The sequence below is a fragment of the Lepidochelys kempii genome, chromosome 13, assembly GCF_965140285.1.
Source record: "Lepidochelys kempii isolate rLepKem1 chromosome 13, rLepKem1.hap1, whole genome shotgun sequence".
Classification (NCBI taxonomy): domain Eukaryota; kingdom Metazoa; phylum Chordata; order Testudines; family Cheloniidae; genus Lepidochelys; species Lepidochelys kempii.
In genome coordinates, this window is record NC_136392.1 from 26364921 (window position 1) to 26385219 (window position 20299).

The 20299-nt window shown below is 46.4% G+C and overlaps 1 protein-coding gene and 1 long non-coding RNA gene across 5 annotated transcripts in view; one reads left to right on the forward strand and one right to left on the reverse strand.

Annotated features, from left to right (window-relative positions):
- Positions 1-828: 828 nt before the first annotated feature.
- LOC140896943 (uncharacterized) lies at positions 829-4519 on the reverse strand. 2 transcript variants are annotated; one of them, XR_012154648.2, is made up of 3 exons: positions 4265-4519; positions 2346-2515; positions 829-1410 (listed from the first exon to the last, which is right to left on the reverse strand). It is a non-coding gene; the product is annotated as an uncharacterized LOC140896943 (long non-coding RNA). The 2 variants fall into 2 exon arrangements; XR_012154647.2 differs by lacking the exon at positions 4265-4519 and having other exon boundaries at positions 2346-3565.
- Positions 4520-4607: 88 nt separating this feature from the next.
- Positions 4608-20299, forward strand: part of PIGU (phosphatidylinositol glycan anchor biosynthesis class U) — a 40673-nt gene continuing 24981 nt past the window's right edge. The window contains exons 1-7 of one of the 3 annotated variants that reach the window (XM_073309870.1): positions 4608-4837; positions 7945-8009; positions 9377-9436; positions 10833-10895; positions 12852-12961; positions 15059-15159; positions 17862-17959. In XM_073309870.1, the coding sequence (XP_073165971.1) occupies positions 4708-4837; positions 7945-8009; positions 9377-9436; positions 10833-10895; positions 12852-12961; positions 15059-15159; positions 17862-17959 (627 nt within the window). In that variant the 5' untranslated portion in view covers positions 4608-4707. Of the gene's footprint in view, positions 4838-5029; positions 6110-7944; positions 8010-9376; positions 9437-10832; positions 10896-12851; positions 12962-15058; positions 15160-17861; positions 17960-20299 lie in introns of those variants that run through there. The other 2 variants (XM_073309869.1, XM_073309871.2) reach the window with 2 other exon arrangements.

The window sequence follows — 20299 nt, forward strand, 5'->3', positions numbered from 1 at the left end:
GATGGCTTTGCTGCAATGGGATTCCCTAACTGTGGTGGGGCGATAGACGGAACCCATATCCCTATCTTGGCACCGGAGCACCAAGGCAGCGAGTTCATAAACCGAAGGGTACTTTTCAATGGTGCTGCAAGCACTGGTGGATCACAAGGGACATTTCACCAACATCAATGTGGGATGGCCAGGAAAGGTACAGGATGCTCACATCTTCAGGAACTCTGGTCTGTTTCAACAGCTGCAGCAAAGGACTTACTTTCCAGACCAGAAAATAACCATTGGGGATGTTGAAATGCCTATAGTTATCCTTGGGGACCCAGCCTACCCCTTAATGCCATGGCTCATAAAGCCATACACAAGCAGCCTGGACAGTAGTCAGGAGCTGTTCAACTATAGGCTGAGCAAGTGCAGAATGGTGGTAGAATGTGCATTTGGGCGTTTAAAAGTGCGCTGGAGCAGTTTACTGAGTCGTTTAGACCTCAGCGAAACCAATATTCCCATTGTTATTACTGCTTGCTGTGCGCTCCACAATATCTGTGACAGTAAGGGGGAAATGTTTATGGCGGGTGGGAGGTTGAGGCAAATCGCCTGGCTGCTGATTATGCGCAGCCTTACACCGGGGCGGTTAGAAGAGTACAGGAGGGTGCGATGCACATCAGAGAAGCTTTGAGAACCAGTTTCAGGAATGGCCAGGCTATGGTGTGAAAGTTCTGTTTGTTTCTCCTTGACGGAAACCCCCCCGCACTCCCAGGTTCACTCTACTTTCCTGTAAGCTAAGCGCCCTCCCCTCCCCGCTTCAATCACCGCTTGCAGAGGCAATAAAGTCATTGTTGCTTCACATTCATGCATTCTTTATTTATTCATCACACAAATAGGGGGATAACTGCCAAGGTAGCTCGGGAGGGGTGGTGGAGGAGGGAAGGACAAGGCCACACAGCACTTTAAAACTTATTGAATGCCAGCCTTCTGTTGCTTGGGCAATCCTCTGGGGTGGAGTGGCTGGGTGGCCAGAGGGGGCCCCCCCCCACTGCATTCTTGGGCATCTGGGTAAGGAGGCTATGGAACTTGGGGAGGAGGGCGGTTGGATACACAGGGGCTGTAGCGGCGGTCTGTGGTCCTGCTGCCCTTCCTGCAGCTCAACGATATGCTGGAGTATATGAGTTTGATCCTCCAGAAGCCTGAGCATTGACTTCTGCCTTCTTTCAGCAAGCTGACGCCACCTACCATCTTCAGCCCGCCACCTCTCCTCGCAGTCATATTGTGTTTTCCTGCACTCTGAGATTGTCTGCCTCCACGTATTTTGCTGTGCTCTGTCAGTGTGGGAGGACAGCATGAGGTCAGAGAATATTTCATCATGAGTGCGGTTTTTTTGCCTTCTAATCTTCGCTAGCCTCTGGGAAGGAGAAACATATGCAGCTGGTGGAGGGAAAAAAAGGGAGAGTGGTAGTTAAAAAGACACATTTTATAGAACAATGGGTACACTTTCATGGTAAACCTTACTGTTAACATTACATAGCACATGTGCTTTCATTACAAGGTTGCATTTTGCCTCTTATTGAGGGTATGCCGGTTTGGTGTGAGAGATCACTCCCGCAGGGCCGGGCAACAGAATTCAGCTTGCAGGCAGCCATGGTAAGCCACAGTCTTTTGGCTTCTTTAACTTTCATAACATGTGGAAATGGTTTCAAACAGCAGCACCCTCATTTCTCATACGAAGTAGCTGTTGGGTTGGCCATTTAAAATGGGTTGGCATTTTAAAAGGAGGGGCTGCGGTTTCCGGGTTAACGTGCAGCAGAAACCCAACTAACCCCCTTCCCCACACCCAATTCTCTTGGATGATGGCTTCACCCCTCCCCCCACCATGTGGCTAACAGTGGGGAAGATTTCTGTTCAGCCACAGGCAAACAGCCCAGCAGGAACGGGCACCTCTGAATGTCTGCTTACTAAAACCACCCTATTTCAACCAGGTGGCCATGAATGATATCACTCTTCTGAGGGTAACACAGAGAGAGAAAGAATGGATGTTTTTTGAATGCCAGCAAACACCGGGACCATACGCTGCAATGCTTTGTTCTGCAATTATTCCCGACTACGTGCTACTGGCCTGGCGTGGTAAAGTGTCCTACCGAGGAGGATGGAATAAGACTGCCCTCCCCAGAAACCTTTTGCAAAGGCTTTGGGAGTACATCCAGGAGAGCTTTATGGAGATGACCCTGGAGGATTTCCGCTTCATCCCCAGACACGTTAGCAGACTTTTCCAGTAGCTTTACTGGCCGCAAATGCCAGGGCAAATTAATCATTAAACACACTTGCTTTTAAACCATGTATAATATTTACAAAGGTACACTCACCAGAGGTCCCTTCTCCGCCTTCAGGGTCCGGGAGCCCGCCTTGGGTGGGTTTGGGGGGTACAGGCTCCAGGTCAGGGTGACAAACAGATCCTGGCTGTTGGGGAAACCGGTTTCTCCGCTTCCTTGCTGTGAGTTATCTTCCTCACCCTCAAAACCCGCTTCCGTGTTGCCTTGGACAGAGTCAAAGCACAGGGTTGGGGTAGTGGTAGCTGCACTCCCTAGAATGGCATGCAGCTCATCATAGAAGCGGCATGTCTGGGGCTCTGAATCGGAGCGGCCATTTGCCTCTCTGGTTTTTTGGTAGGCTTGCCTGAGCTCCTTAATTTTCACGCAGCACTGCTGCGGGTCCCTGTTATAGCCTCTGTCCTTCATGCCACTGGAGATTTTTTTCAAATATTTTGGCATTTCGTCTTTTCAAACGGCATTCTGCCAGCACAGATTCGTCTCCCCATACAGTGATCAGATCCCGTATCTCCCGGTCGGACCATGCTGGAGCTCTTCAGCTATTCTGGGACTGCATGGTCACCTGTGCAGGTGAGCTCGCCACTCTGGCCAAACAGGAAATGAGATTCAAAAGTTCGCGGGCCTTTTCCTGTCTACCTGGCCAGCGCATCTGAGTTGAGAGCGCTGTCCAGAGCGGTCACAAGTGAGCACTCTGGGATAGCTCCCGGAGGCCAATACTGTTGAATTGCATCCAGAGTACCCCAAATTCGACCCAGCAAGGCCGATTTCAGCGCTAATCCCCTCGACGGCGTGGAGTAAAGAAATCGATTGTAAGAGCCCTTTAAGTCGAAAAAAAGGGCTTCATCGTGTGGACAGGTGCAGTGTTAAATTGAGGTAACGCTGCTAAATTTGACCTAGATTCATAGTGTAGACCAGGCCTTAGGGTTGCCAGGTGTCCAGTTTTTGACCAGAACATCTGGTCGAAAAGGGACCCTGGTGGCCGCTAACCGGCACATTCAAAGTCTGGTCAGAGGCACAGAGGGGCTAAGGCAGGCTCCTTGGATCCGCGCAGTACCCAGAAGCGGCGACATGTCCCTAGGTGTAGGAGCGGTCAGGGGGTTCCTGGTGCTGCCCCCGCCCTGAGAGCCAGCTCCACAGCTTGCCAGCTCCCATTGATCAGGAACCACAGCCAATGGGAGCTGCGGGGGCGCCGCCTGTGGGCCAAGGGCAGGGCGCAGAGCCTCCCTGACAGCCCCTGGGCCTAGGAGCCAGAGGACGTCGCCACTTCCAGGAGCCACCTCAGGTAAGTGCCACCTGGAGCCCGCCCCGCACCACAAACCCCCGCTCGCACTCCAACTCCCTCCTGGAGCCTGCACCCCAACTGCCTACCTGAGACCCCTCCCACACCCAAACTCCCTCCCAGAGCCCACACCCCCTCCTGCAACCCCTCCTGCACCCCAACCACCTGCCCCAGCCTGCAACCCCCTCCTGCATTTGGAACCCCCTCCTGCACTTTGAACCCCTCATCTCTGGCCCCACACCAGAGCCAGCACACCTGCCCCAGCCCTGAGCCCCCTCCTTCGCCCTAAATGTCTCATCCCCCTCCCTACCGCAGAGCCCTCACCCCCCCATCCCAATCTCCTGCTCCAGCCCAGAGCCCCCTCCTATACCCTGATCCTCTTATTTCTGGTCCTACCCCAGAGCTTGCATCCCCAGCCGGAGCGCTTGTCTCCTCCCGTTCCTCTGCCCCAGCCCCGTGAAAATGAGCAAGTGAGTGAAGGTAGGGGAAAGTGAGCGACAGAGGGATGGGGCAAGCAGGGGGAGGGACCTTGGAGACGGGACGGGGGCTCAGGGCAGGGGTTGGGGCAATGGTGTTTGGTTTTCTGCAAACAGAAAGTTGGCAACCCTACTGAGAGTGCTTCATCCAGAGAGGGGGAGCAGGGGTTGTGGCCATGGCAGAGGGGAGAGCCACCCACCAGGCTGCTGCAATGAGAAGCCAGGAAGAGGGCTAGAAGAGAGCAGAACCATGGGTAGACCCCTCCATGGATACGAAATGTGTATCTGCATCCGATCTGCAAGCACAGTCCACAGATAGATTTGCAGGGCTCTAACCAGGGGCACTCTCCCTGGAAGCCCCTTGAGGCTGAAGGGCTCCTCTCTGCCCTAAGTGTTGCAACCGCACTCAGCAGGGATTGGAAGCAGCTGGTCTGGGGACCCACCCACTAATTCGCATCCCTCCTAGGCTTGTCCCATTGCACTGCCCGTAGCTTGAGCGATGTCTCGGGAAGCGGAAGGCGACTGAGTAGCAGAGGATCTTGGGAGTTGTAGTCTTTTGTACGAGACTGACCCATAGGCGCCCCGCTCCTTAGCCCAAGCTGGGAACTACAACCCGCGCCGAGGTCGTTGTTCCCCCGCTAAGATGGCAGCTCCCTTGGTGCTGGGGATTGTGGTGGCCGTCACGGTCCGTGCCGTGCTGTATCGCTCCAGCCTGGCCGGGTTCATCTCCGAGCGGGTCGAGGTGGCGTCCCCTTTAAACGCCTGGAAGCGAGGTGAGACCTGCGGGGCAGCAGCCCCCCTCCTCCTCCCGGCCCCGGCGGAGCACCACCCCCCTCCTCCTCCCGGTCCCGAGGGAGCACCGCCCCCCCCGCACCTCCCCGCCCCCCGGCCCCGGGGGAGCACCGCCCCGGCCCCTCCCCCGCCCCCCTCCTTCCCCCGGCCCCGGGGGAGCACCGCCCCGCACCCCCGGCCCCGGGGGAGCAGCCCCCCAGCACCCGGCACCGCCCCGGGCTGGATGAATGGGCTGCGAGAGGCTGCCCCGGCCGGAGGCGAGCCCTGCAGGGCCGTGAGCCTCGCTGACAGGAGTGTCGGTTAACACGCGGTCCCGAGCGTGCAGCGCTTTGCAGACAAGCAGCGTGACAGGCCCCTGCCAGCAGGACTTCCTGGGCCGGGGGCGTTGGGGCTAAGCTGCGAGGGGCTAGAGCCCGGCAAGATGCGGCTCTCTCGAGCTGGAAACCGGCGCGTGTGTTTGTCGCTGGGTGCAAACCCTGGGCGTGAGAGTAGAGACGGGATCAAAGTACCCCCTGTAGGCAGGAGGCCGAGGCTCTTTGCAGAAGCCCTTGGACTGGGGCTGGCAGTCGCGGGGGTGGGGGGAGACAAGAAATCTCAGAGTAATTTCACTGTTTCTGGTTCTTCTTATAAAACCGGATTCAGTGGCCAAAAGAGGCTTGATGCCATCTCTTCTTTTCTGGTCTGGAACAGCTTGTGAGCCCCACCCCAGAATAGGCCCCTGTTTAGCGAGTTCTCCTGGAGGTGGGAGACCCTGTTCAAGTCTTTTCTCTCTCTTTGGCTACAGGGAGGGGAGGCAAATTGAACCTGGGTCTCCCACATCCCACTAGGCTTAAAGTGATAAGGTGGGCAGCACCACCACCTCCTGCTATTTTGTGTGGTGCATGATAGGTGCCTAACTCAGGGAAAGCCTATATTACAAAATTAAGTTGATTTAAGTTACATTGATATATGGTCACCGTGGGCTGACAGCCGGAGCCTGGGGTGATGTAAACAACACAGTGTCTACGCTGATGCTGCATCGACCTCACTACGTTGACCTAAGCACTATGCCTCTTGCGGAGGTGGAGTTATTAGTTTGGTGTAGTGGGTGACCCACATCAGTGGGAGCAACGTTGTAGCGTAGACGCTTACAGAGTTGTTGACCTAACTCTACAGCGTCGGCCATGGCTTGTTGTCGGAAGAAACGGCTTAGACACCTAAGCCGCCTGACTCCAGGAGAGAGGTTCCTAGTTGTGGATCACTAGCAGAAAGAGGTAGCTAACTCTGGCTGAGAGAGGAGAGTTTTAGTATATGCCCCTCTTCTTGTCCTCTTCCATTGGCTAGCCAAGGTGGGAAGCCACAAAGCTTGCTGGCTTTTATGGATTGCATTCTATAGGTGCCTGTCTCTTCCCATTCGGAGCCTAGGTGCCTAACTCAGGCTTTGTGGAGACCAATGCTATCCAAAGCTGGTTTAGCACTGGTGTGACTTCCACCAGTTCAGTGGTTTGACTTTCTTTAAAGCATCAGCAGCAATCATGTACAGCTTAATATTATTTTTCTTTAATTTTAAGAGTACAGTAAGTTTAGGCCTTAACAAGTTGTCTTAACTTCATATTTAATTTTAAATTGCTTTATTTTTCAAAGCAAAAATATATTTACTTTTATATAAAAAAGTCAGTTTTTTAATTACTAATTTTTTTTTTCATCCACCATGTCCTGAGCCCAGCATGGAGGTCATTGAGAGCACAGGAGAAACCGTCTCAATTCCAGTGCCCATGTTGCAGCATCCCTGAGCTGCAATTACAAGGAAGGTTGTGCTCAGCTCCATGCTGGAGCATGCTCAGTGCAGATGGAGTCTTTGAGAAATTTAACTGTGAAGCTCTAGCAAGTCCTTACTGAACATGTGTGATCTATGATCTTTCAAAGGCTTATAACTTGGCCAAACTTTCACTGGTTCAACAAAAGACACATCCCTGACACTAAGGCTCTGCTGCCAAATTTCAAGACCGTGCACTAAAGCATGGGGATAAGAACAGCCACACTGAGTCAAACCAGTGATCCATCTAGCCCAGTATCCTGTCTTCTAAAAGTGGCCAGTGCCAGGCGCTTTAGAGAGAATGAACAGAATAGGGCCATTTTGAGTGATTCCTTCCCCTCTCATCCAGTCCCAGCTTCTGCAAGTTGGAGGTGTAGGGACACCCGGAAAATGGAATTTCATCCTTGATTATCTTTGCTAATAGCCATTGATAAGAACACAGAGTTTCTCAAAGAAAAGGTCGCCAGAATTTTTTAATGTGGGCAAAACTACATATTTTTTTCAGAAGCCCCATTCTTGGAAACAGCTGAACCATTTTAGCTGAAATTTCCTTAAAACATTCAGCCTGAGGTATGCACCTATTAAGGAAAATTTCAGCCTGAATGCTTGAAGTTTGTCCGAATTGTAAGCAACTGGAAACGGTCTTATAATTGGAAGTGGTGGGCAGCCTTAAAAATAGGCAGTGCTACCAGCCCAACCTATAATAATTATTAATATAATATTTTTTTGTATTGTGTGCATCTGGTTCAGGACTGTAAAAGTGACTTTCAAGGCTGTCCCATGTCTCTCTAGCCAAACACAGTAGTTCCATTCAAAATGTAGTTTCCCTTCAAGATGTGCAACTTACTAATGGCTTGATGCCTGCTTAGGGAATGGAAGCTTTTATCAGCATGGACTAGGTATTAGTTTTGTGGGTGTGGCTGTTATTTCAGAAATGTAATGTGAGAAAATCAGAGACAGTAGCATGCCTTATCAATCAGACACATGAGAATTCTGTGTACAGTTAATTGAAAAACATTCCAACTGTAATATTTTTAACTGCCTGAAACAAATCATTACATCATAGCAGGTGGTGTCAGTTTTGACAAATTTGCATGGTAGAAATAAACCAGAAAACACCTAATTCTAGTTGCTCTGTCAGTTTTGTATGATTTTGTGTGATCTGTTCAGACAGAGATTCATTTTGAAATTCTTATGATCACAGATATTTTAAAAGCTATAATTCTGCCATTTGTGAGATTTGCTATATCTCCAGTCCACAGAATCCTAACGTGGATATCTTGTGTGTTTCAGTTGTTGAAGGGCTAGCTTTGCTGGATTTGGGTGTCTCACCCTATTCTGGAGATGTCTTCCATGAAGTAAGTGAACGTGTTTCATTTTTCTAGGATAATAATTCATATTATTTTATCTTATATACATACACAGTGCCTTTAAATGTCCAGCTATGTGTGTGTGTGTACTACTGTGTGAATTTCAAAAAATAAATAACTTGATTTATAAACTTCAGAATCATGTAGTTGTCTGTGTAACAAATATATGCATTGAGTAGCCCTGCTACAAAGTACCGTTCATGACAGCACAGCTGGCTGCTGCAAAATTGATTGACATTGTAACTGGTGATTATTACTGCATATGCAAAATTAAGACCAGGGGACTTCATTAGCTGCAAATATTCTGTTCACATGCAAATTTTCCTAGTAGAAAAGAGATCATAGAAATGCAGATATCGGTGTTATTGGCAGTCTGAACAGAATTGTTTTGGACAGAATTATTTTCATTTTCTAAACGTAATGCACTAGTGTATCAAGATAAGAAACAAACATCAGGTTATGACTCAATTCACAGGCGTCATCAACATATCGGTGTTGGGTTATCCGTGATCATGCATGTGCTGTGTGTCATCCAGGCTAGCACTAGTAACACTGGTACGGTTATTGGGTGGTGTGCTCCTGCATGTCCCTCCTATATTTTGCAGTAATATCAATGCCACCTTTGACATCCTGGTGCTCTTCCTGCTCCTCCATGTGAGGGCCTTTATCCTTCAAGCACTTATGCATCTGAGAAAATTTGTTCACATGGGTAGTTGTATGTGGACATTGCAGCTGGGAGGTATGATTCCTAGCATGGGCAGACAGACTCACGCTAGCTCAGCTCGAGCTAACATGCTAAACATAGCATTGTAGATGTTGTGGCATGGGCAGCAGCTTGAGCTAGCTGCTTGAACTTGGACCAGTGGATTGGGTGGGCTTGGATGCGGGCAGCTAGTCTGAGCTGCTACCTACGCAACAACATCCACGCTGCTATTTTTAGCATGCTAGCTCAGGGTGAGCTAGCGCAAGTCTGTCTACCCATGCTGGGAATCACAGATCCCAGCTGCAGTGTATATACGCCAGCAAAGCTCATATGCATAAAAGTGTAAATGCTTGCAAGATCAAGGCTATGGTCAGCTGGAGGAGAAGGGTTCAGAAATAAACCTGTGGTGCCAGCATCAGTGTAGTGACACCCTATAAACTGATTAATTCATTGCCTTCTTGGGGCAAACATTTTCTTTCCTTTTTAATGGCCTGATTTTGTGAATGCTACTGAGTATAGCTCTTAATGTTGTGAATAGTCTCAGTGAAGTAATTCATACTTCTCATGGTACTAAGAGTTTGCAGGCTTGGGGCCTGAGTTTGTAGGGGATTGATAAAATTTGACTGTGTCTTTCTCTTTCACTCTCTCTTAGACCCCGTTAATAATATACTTGTTTCATTTCCTGATTGAATATTCTGAATTGGTGTTCATGGTAAGTGTTGCTTCAATCTTATTTTAAAAAACAAAATAACCTGTTCCAGGAGGAATGCCCTTCTTTTTAAAAGCAAAAATATATTTAATTTTTTAAAATTATTGATTTTTATCCACCAAATCCTAGCCCAGCTGAGGGATCATTGAGATCAGTGAAGTGTTGAGAGTGCGCAGTTCCCAAAGCTTCCACCATTCACGTCAGTGAGAATTAAGGGCAATCAGCAGCTATGTGGATTAGGCCCCTAATGAGCCCAAGAGCTATTTAGAAAGAAAGACATGTCTATACATAAGCATGCTCAGTTTGCACCTCCCTCTCCCTCCAAATACTAATCTTCATTAGAACTTCCTGCCTGGATAAATGTCATCAAGGGGAAAAACAGGGACTTGACACAAACCCCTAACGCTGACCTGAAAAGGTAGGGGAGGGAGAGTTTTGTGCCCTATAGCAGTGGTTTTCAACATTTTTTTCATTTGCAGATCCCTAAAAAAATTTCAAATGGAGGTTTGGATCCCTTTGGAAATTTTAGATATGGTCTGCAGACTCCCAGGCTGAAAACCACTGTCCTAAATAAATAGGGTACAAACTCTGGTTTTCCACTGCAAGTGACTTTTAGTGAAGTATGTAGAGATTATATTTTCAAATTGTGAGCTTCTTATAGAAATCAATGGCAATGCTCTGGGGAGTTTAGTGGGAGTAGGAGCAGGTTCTGTCTGAGCACATTAGAGTTAAAAACACTCATGTGTAACGGTAAATTATTTTGTCTATTCCATAATACAAATAAACAAAAATCACCCAGCTAATTGCATCTATTCTCTGCAGCTCTGATGACAAAGGCAATCTAACACCTCTCACAAGGGCTAAAAATTGATTATAACACATGTATGGCAACCATTTCAAATTATTTGCTATGAGCCCTAGACAATTGATACTGTTATCTGGTGAGCAGTGGGTCAATTCAGGAGGCTGCTCTTCTGGTTCATTGGTGAATGTGTTCTTAGCCATATGTGCAGTGTCTAACATGCTGTCTCTGCTGTGGCTAGATCAGTGGTTCTGTAACTCTCTTATCTTTTGGGCCACTTGATGAGAGACCTCCTATTTTGTGAACAATTTCTCCTCTTCCGGAGGAAGCACTTCTTGCTTCTCAAAATATTCACTTCTCTGTACCCACCAGGAAGGGCTTAAAGAAACACTGCTACTTCATTGGCCATAGCTTAAGACCCACAGGGCTAGAATCTGCAGAGATGTTTCCATCTCACACCCTGAACTATTACCAATAGTAACTATGGTGAATGTTCAATTCAGAGTATTGGTGCAATATGGCATGTGGTGGTTGCATTTGCTACTGTTTTCCTTGTTTGAGTGACCAGTCAGTCTTTGCTTGCTTTCCTTTCTTTAGATAACTGATGTGCTAACTGCTGTTGCCCTCTACTTGGCCGTCCAGGACTTCAACAAAGTTGTGGTAAGCAGACTTGCAGAATCTGCCGATCTTTGTTCTCTCGACCAGTGCAAGTGTATTTCATTAAATGAAAATGTGAAGCAAGTCCAGGTCTACTCAGACAATGCGCTTATCAATATCTACTGATTAGCAATAGCTACGAAATCAGCAAAAAGGTCAGCAAACATGGATGCAGAATGTGGATGAGTCACCATTGACCCTGTTAACTTCTGCTGTTACATGTGTTTCACGGGGGTGGCTTCTAAGCATGATGTAGGTATTGTGGTGTTACTCAAGTTAACGTAATGGCTGTGCACTCATAGTTTTAATGACTATCTCTCACATGCATACCTCCTTTCATCTGAAAGGATCTTCAAGCATTTGAGAAACTGATATTGAAAGTATACCTTGGGATCAGGTCAACCATAAGTGAAATGCAGCCTCTTCTGGGGTGAAACATGGTAGCTGGTTGACCGTACACAGTGATGGTATGACAGGAATTTAAGTTTAAGTTTAAGACAGGAATTGAGGACTCCTTTTCAGTTGTAGTGAGAATTTTAGGTGTGCAAAACTAATTACTGCTGTAGGGATTTGGCAGGACAGTGGAGCTCTCAGTCTTAGGCCTGTTCCCACTACAGCTTTTAACCAGTTACTCACATGGTTGGCTTTGTCTCCACACGCAGCATGGTTAATTTACAGACCAAAAAGTACCTAACAGTAACTATAAGATTTATTAGCTGTAAAGAAGGTTGTAGTTTGAGTTCACATAATCCAGAATGGTGGAGGACCGATAATTCTGCTGCACTGGGCAAGAAATCTGACACCGGAGTGATTTAATCCCTATCGTTCCCTTCAAAATATTAATATATGGAATTTGAAGCTAGTGGCTCTCCCTGAGGAAGGAGTGCTTTCTTTCATAAATAATTTAATTGAGGCAATCTTTGCAAATAGGAGACTCTGTGTCTGTAACGGCAGTACAGTGTTCCCTAGTATCATGCTGGGACATTGATTCATTACCAATTTAAAGGAAGGGTATTACCATTTTCTGCGGCACCTATGTGTTCATTGGAGGTCTCTCATCTAAGCAGGGACCTGGCCTAACCTTGCTTAGCTTGGGAGAGCTGAAGAAATAATAGCACAAGGTGATATGGTTCCTGGTGTCTAAAAATCCTTACCAGTACAGCAGTTCTTCAGACTCTCTGTGGGAAGTTTCAGTAGATTTACAGATCACCTTCTTCACTTCTCTGGAGAACATATATTTTTAGTGGGGGAGATATGAAATATATTTTGGGTGCCCAGAGGAGATCTCTGACAGATGCTCTGAAGCAACGGGCATACACAGAGATGCACAATCCTGAGTGTAGCGTAGTGAATGGCTTTGTTTGTGTAGAACTTAGATGTTACATTGGGGGGTTTGTAAAGTTCACCATTCTTTGGTGACAATGCAGGCTTTAGAGAGTGCACGAAAGCTGCCATGTTGCATTTGAAAACACACTGTGCATTCAAAATGTACATCGAAATGACTCTTAATAACTGATTCAATAACTCCCTCGTTGCACACGCAAATCGAGCAAATATCACTATTACCGTTACTTAGGGCAACAAAATAAACTAAACTGGAAGCTATTTTGGAACTATGAGCTGAAAAAGCATTAGGAAATTGTCCAGGAAGTGCAAACACTTTGTTTTTATTCGAGCTCCTATATCTCCCCAGTACCTCTTCTGATTTCCCTGACTTGACAGAAAAATCCAAGTCTGGCATTCAATCATGTCTCTGCAATTTCAAGCAGAATGGTTTGGGTCAGGCAAAGTCAGTAGGGAGGGGAGTCAAAATTGGGCTTGTTAAGCATACCTTTGTCCTAAGTATCAGGTGACTAGCATCTCTATATAGACATCATGGTGATGGACATGGTTGAAGACCCTAGATAGATACAGTGTATTTCCATGTCTGACAGCTTTCGGTCTCTCTCTCTTGTTCAGTTTAAAAAACAGAAACTTCTAATAGAACTGGATCGGTATGCATCAGATGTGGCTGAACTCATCCGGACCCCGATGGAAATGCACTACATCCCCCTCAAGGTAGCACTGTTGTAAGTATTGCTTCTTGTAAGCAGATGCAAGAAACTTAGATTCCAAATCATCCCATGTTTTAATTTTTCTGTGTAGGGGTTTCAGCATTTTAGTTAAGTATTCTCTTTAGTTGCTTTCTCTTTCTAGGTACACAGAAAAAATGTGCCAAGCACTGTGTCTCCATAGTCGAGCAACAGACCGCTAATGCTTCTCCAAATTTGTTTCACATAGTAAAATACATTTTTTTTCAACCCCTTTCTTTTGGGGTTGACAATGTACAGTCTCTAATATGGAGAGATTGTAGTGTCTCTGTTGTTTAGGTTTGTGTTAAAAGCCCAATTTTTCCCATCTTCTAACTTCTTCAAAACTAAACCAGTGCATCCAAAATGTCTGTTGTGTTCCCCTTCCAGAAGAGAGCTCTTTTTTTTTTTTTTTTTTTGGTGAAAGTTTAGGGGTAATTGGGCAAGGTATTCCCAGGACATGACTATTTTGAAAACCCAGAAATTATTTTTAAGGGTCTGGGGTACTCGGTTTTCACCTAGTCATCTTTAATAACATTCCTCTGAGACATTATAAAAAACCCCATTATTCAGACCACATGCTCTAAGTTTTTGGAGTAAGTAAAGCTCTAATTAAAACACAGTATAGGAGACAGGTACTTAAAATGAAAAGAAACAAATCTATCTTTCTTGATCTGAATAAATCAGATAAACCTGGAGTCTGGAATTAATCAAAAGGGATCTGCCTCTTGGCTTTCCCTTACCATTGATGTCCTTTGATCAGAAGAAGGTTTTTCATAAAAGAAACATTAATGATTCTTTCCTGTCCTGATATGAATTGTATAGGTTAGTAAACCACCAACTCCCCCAGGGTGAGAAAGCTGAAACTTTCCTCTTTTTTTTCTTAACAAGGTAGACTATTTCTCCTTTTTATTACACTTGGTGCACAATATCACAAAGGAATACTGGAACTGCATCTTAGCATAACCTGCTGCATGTAATATCTCTCTGGTATTTGAAGTAGCCATTAATTTCAGGCCTATGAAAAGGCCAACCTTGGACTGTGAGAACCCAGTAGTATGATAAATATTCATAGGAGAGAACAGCTGGCAAATCATAATCCCCTCTCCTGTCTCCAAGGACTGACTTGTTACAATGGAGGTTGGTTGATCTGCTGTCTTGTTTATTGAATCAATAAACTATCAGAGCGTTTCTTTGCTCCTTGGAGCCCAGATAAATTAGACCGCTGCATCATTCATTTCAAATTTTCAGAGAGGAGCTGGTATCTTTAAAATATGGTTGCATTCTGAAGAGTGACTCTCAAAGAGCATTGTGGGGTTCTGTGTTTGCTATCTCTCAGTGATTACAGCTCAGATGTGCTCAGTTTACAAGTAAAAATTTTAAACTGCTAGCCCTGCAGAGTTACCCTGGGATCTGAGCATCAGCCTGGGTTCTCTGCTTCTTGCACATCCCACCTGCAATAAAGGTTTGTCAGACCAAATTAGGCCCTGCTGGGCACCTATGCAGTCACATTGCCTTCAGTGGGGTTGCACAGGTGTAACGGACTTGGACATAGGAAACAGTTCTGTTTATGCACAAGAAGGAATAGAATCCATCTTGCTGTCTGTTTAGCCATGTTGGCTCCTCAGGGCTAACAGGAGTAAAAAATGCAGCAGGAACTTATTTCAGTCACTAAAGTCAGCATATGTGACTTCGAATACAAAGGGGGAGCAGACCAGCTGAGTAACGAGGGCCATTTTTATTTGATCACGTTTCAGAACAGAATTGCATTTTAAATGAGCTCTTTTCCTTCTGTCATCTCCTGCTTCCCACTCTGCTCTCCCACAATCATCCCATCCTTAGCCATGACATGAAGTCCTGTTTACATACAAGTGCAGCATCTGATTTTGCACCATTTGAAAGGCATCAATTCAGCTGCATCCCTTTGAGGTTGAGAGGAAACCATACAATGTAAACGTTTTAAATAATCAAAAAGAAACAGCACATCGTTTCCATTTTCCTTTGATATTTCTCCCTTTGCTTTGGTATTTTTCTTTTTTCTTTTTTTTTTTTTTTGTTTAATGGCATGAGTGTAATTGAGTTTTTATTCTTTTTCAGTTATCTCTTAAATCCGTACACAGTGATGTCTTGTGTTGCAAAGTCCACCTGTGCCATCAACAATACTGTCATTGCATTCTTCATTTTGGCTACAATAAAAGGTAATGCACTGGGACAATCTTGCCCCGGCTCACATCTTTCTATAAATATTTGAACTGTGAGCTATTGGAAATGCAGTTAATACTAGACACATCACAGACTGGGTCAAGGCAATGTCAAAGGTCTGCTTTGAATCACTGAAGCAAAAGGCAAATGCATAGTTAAGTACAAGGTCTGTCATCCCAATATGTGTAAAAGTCTCTGGTCTTGTGAGGTGTGTCTACACTACACGCTCAGCTCAGGCTCGGACTCACGTTTGAGCTGAAGCCATCCTTCCATCCACACAGACACACACAGTCTGAATCGGGTCAGCAAGGACTTGGGACCCTGGGTCCTAACACCCTGGTAGGTGTGGGAGGGTCAGAGTCCGAGTCCTGCAGTGACTCGAGTCCAACCCCTGTCATTTTGCAGTGTGGACACAGCTCAAGCCACAGTCCCCAGTCAAAAGGTCTGCATGGTGCACTGTGGACCCATTGGAACAGCTATTAGATTCAAGTCCAGCAATTGCAGTTATTTACAATCAGTGTGGCCGCTCGAGCGCAGCCTGGGAAATGAGTCCACAAGCCTGGATCTCAGTGACACAAGTTCACAATGCAGTGAAGACGTTCCCTAAATATTGATTGATTCTTATGGATGGTGCCCTCTCTTGGACAACTTTGATTATTTTTCTATTTAGAAACCAGTCTGCCTCTGTCTTTTATATTTTGGGGAGGAGGTGGGGCACTGTTACTTCCTTTTTTTTTCTTCTTCTTCTTCTTCTTAAGGATATTTGCATGAGAGTTCACCTGTTTCTATTGTTTAACTCTCACCTGCAATCATAACCTTGTTTGATATCGGCAAATTGTGGTGTTACAGACATCTGTAGCTTCAGAGGAGAGAGAAGCAGCAGGAGCAGATGAACTCTAAGGTAGCTGCCAGCCTAGTGTAATCTATTCTATATCTTCTACTATTTAAAAAAATTAGGGACACTGGCATAATGTTCCTTTAATCTCATAGTTAAAGCTAAATTTCTCTTTCTAGTCTAAGTCAGCATCAGCAGAGCATCTGGGCGGCTCTGTAATATTTGCATAAGAAGATAGGGATTTCTCTAGTGGCCCAGACCAGTGGTCAGTCTATTCTGTTATCTTGTGTCCAATAGTGGCCAGTACCAGATGCCTCAGAGGAAGAAGGGACAAACTTCAGAATAAACAATTACAAGCTAATATACCTGTAAGGGAAGGTTCTTCCTACACCCCTATTTGGTTAGTGGTTGGACTATGCCATTGAAGCAGGAGCGTTTATATTTGAAACTACATTTGCAAAAATAAGTGAACAAGATCCACTTTGGTGTATTGCTCTATAATTGTTCACCTACTTATTGATACACAAAGTCGAATAATTCCCAGTGAGCTGCTCTATAGCAGTGTTTCCCAACGACTGGTCGATGAACTGATGCCAGTCCTTCAGAGCTCCCTGACATATTTTAGAAAGACAACAAGCCAGTCCCCAGTATCAAAAGGTTAAGAAACACTGCTCTGTAGTAATTGTCCCATGTGCTTGTTTCCTGAATCAGTATGTGGCAACCTCTAGTGTTGAAAGTGTGTTCAGGGGGAGACTCAGATTATGGGTAAAAGATTTTCTTGGAAGTTTTTGATATAACAATAGATTTCTGCATAGCAAGCCTTTGCACATAGATATCTCTAATCTAATACTCGCTGAAGCAGAGGACATGTAGGTTTCTGTCTAGGAGAATGTAGTTGTGAAAGGGAGAGGATTCTTCATTTTAGAAATCCCAGTGAAGGGTCTGTGCTGCTCATTCTCTTAAAGAGGATGGAAGTGAAGGAGAGAAGCTTATTTCTGTTTGTGATGCGGAGTGAACTAGTGTGATAGACTAGTTAGCCCTTTGGACTGAGCCACGACTCCTGCTTTCCAGTCCTTTCTTTGCCACTAACTTTGAACAAATTAATTAGGCCAAAATGTTCAGAAGTAGCTCCTGGTCAGGGGTGCTTTCTTTTATTGGTGTCCAACTGGAGATGCCTTGGGCCTGATCTGAGCACCCACAATTTCAGTTGAAGTTGATGAGCAGTGCAGGTACTCAGCAGTTAGCTCAGCCCAAAGGTGTCTGAAATTGGGCAACCAAAAATGTAGGCATTCAAAATTAGAGGTCACTTTTAACATTTTTAATTCAGCTCTGTGCCTAAATTTCCACATCTGTAAAATAGGGCTAATGCTACTTCCCTACCCTGACTTGTGAGGCTCAAGTAATGTTCGCAGAGCACTCTGAGACATTCCAGTGAAAACGGGCTCTCAAGTGCACAGTGTTAGTAGAACAGCTGCTTCATGCAGAAATGACTCCAGACTACACATTCTCCCACATAAATAGTGACTGACCTCTATGTATGAGACTTGGGTTATATGAATCTCTCTAGGTAGATTATAGGGATATAAACCACTTGCATCAATTATTGTTTCGTGCTATTGGCTGTTTGTCAGAGCCATTCTTCTTGTCTCAATGTCCCTGTAATATAGAGAGGGACAAGCTCCAGAACATGCTGAAATAGTTATTTTTACCCCTTCTAATTGGTTGTGATGTTCCGATGATCACAGCTGGTACTGTGCAGTACTTCCTCCAATTTGAGCAGTGACTCGATATTTAAAGGACTCTTTGAATATGACCCTCTTTATGATCATGGTTTGTTAACTGAGGTTTGTTTCTTCCCTGCAGGTAGTAACCTCCTCAGTGCTATATTCCTGGCTTTAGCAACATATCAGTCATTGTATCCTCTCACCTTGTTTGCACCAGCATTGCTGTATCTTCTACAGGTAAATAGTCTCTTAAGAGTAACTGTATTGGCTGTAACCTCTGACATCCTATGCAGGGCCAATTCCTATCAGCCAGCAATGGTGGTCCTGTGTCTAGGTGGTGGGAGGAGATGGTTGCTGTGAGATTCAGTGGCCAGTTCTCAAAATCTGGAAGGAAAAAAAAAATCTCATCCTTCCCCAGGCCAGTGGAGGTTTAACATCTTGCAGGAGTCACATGGATAGGAGGAGGAAAGCAGAAACTCATTTACTCCCTGCCTGCAAATTTGCAGGCAGTTCTCCTTACTGAAACACAAAGCTGTGTTTGGTGTTACGTGACCACCAAAGAGAATTTTGGAGCAGCAGAGTTTCTTCTATAGTGACTCCGCCTCAGTGCCATGAGGTATAGTGACAGTCCTTTTGCCTGAATTATCCAGGCCCAACAATGCACTGCAAAAGGCAGTGATAATGTCTAACTTGCCCCACAGTGCCAGGCATACACTTGCGGTACTTGCAAATATCTGCTTTCCCCAGCCTCATTCCTCCTCCATTAACAGAATGTTGATCAGATTGCACCAGGGATTCTGAAGAAGATGGTATCCTTAATTATTCATGGATGCCCAAAGTACTGCAAGACGAACACTGAGCCGCAAAGCAGATTAATTCATCAATAGGCCAAGAGCCACCTTCCCAAGACTGGAAAGGGGTATTAAAGCGAAGGCAACTCTTTGGTAATGATGTAAAAGAAAATGCATGCTGATAGCTACTGCAGAGAGCACGAAGCTGTGGAATAGAGAGGATGATGTAAAGAGACTATTCATGTTCACTGGAAGAAATGATAATTCACTGGAAATGGGTGTCTCCCTACTAATCTAATCTGTTTCTCTAGGTCAGCGGCAGGCAAACTTTTTGGCCTTACGGCCGCATCAGGTTTTGGAAATTGTATGGAGGGCTGGTCCGCAAACAGCCAGGCGTGGCCTGGCCCCCCCTCCCCCTCCCGAGACTCCTGCCCCATCCACACACACACACCCCACCCGCTCCCTGTCCCCTGACTGCCCCCACCCTTGACTGCCCCATGCCTCCCCATCCAACCCCTCCTCTCATTCCTGACTGCCACCCCCCCCCGGAACCCCTGACCCATCCACACACACACACCCCACCCGCTCCCTGTCCCCTGACTGCCCCCACTGCCCCATCCAACCCCTCCTCTCATTCCTGACTGCCCCCATTCAACCCCCCTGTTCCCTGACCGCCCCAACCCCATCCACACCCATGCCCCCTGACCACCCCCCCGAACTCCCCTGCCCTCTATTCAACCCCCCCGCCCCCTTACCGCGCTGCCTGGAGCACCGGTGGCTGGTGGCGCAGCTGCACCAGGACAGGCAGCAGCCAGCCACGCACGGCGCAGCACGGAGCACCGGCTCAGGCCACGGCTCTGCAGCTGCGCTGTCCCAGGAGCTCACAGCCCCGCCGCCCAGAGCATCGCGCCGGCGGCGCAGTGAGCTGAGGCTGCGCGGGGTGGGGCGGGGCTAGTCTCCCAGGCCAGGAGCTCAGGGGCCGGGCAGGAGGGTCCTGCGGGCCACAGTTTGCCCACCTCTGCTCTAGGTGCTCCTACCGTACCCATCACCATGGTATTCAGTATCTCCCTTTCCTTTCCCTGTGTCTGGGGTTTCAGGTGGCTTTATACCTGTCTTAAGTCTTCTGCTGATGTTGTGAGAGGTGACTTGACCAAGAGCCTAAATCATAAAGGGCCATATGGAAACTGATCAGTTGCTCATTTCATCTAGCTGGGAAAGCAAGGGGATGCTCCAAGGAAAGGCTTTGGATGCTAGTGAAAGGACTCTTACCCAGCATCTGTACAGAGATTTATCAGTAGTGTCTGAAAAAATCTTGCCAGGTCCCAGATGACTGTCCGTCATACTTTTCTACTGACATGACTCCCTCTGTGATTTTACAGTGGATGTTCATTACAGATTTCCCTGAAGCCCATTTTCAATTTCTTTAACTCTGAAAGAAAATGGAGAAGAGTCACTTACAGACTCTTCCTCCTTCCCCCGTGTAAATGTCTTTCAGTTTTCTCCAAAACATCCAGAAAATTTCATTGTTGTTTTAAATCTTTGCTGTAATGGAGCATCTACAAAGTCAAAACTATTTGTTAAATCTGAAAAGAGACCCTGCTGTTCTTTGGGGAGCTGTGAGTTCCCTGCATATGGTCCCAGTTATGCACTTCTCTTTATTTTAAGCAAAACATCTGCATGGCAGTGGCAGAGCATAAGCGTAGTGTTTCCAGAGATGGTTACCTGGGATGATACGCGAACATCTAATGACTTTGGGTTTATAAGGGGACTTTCAAAAGCATTCAGA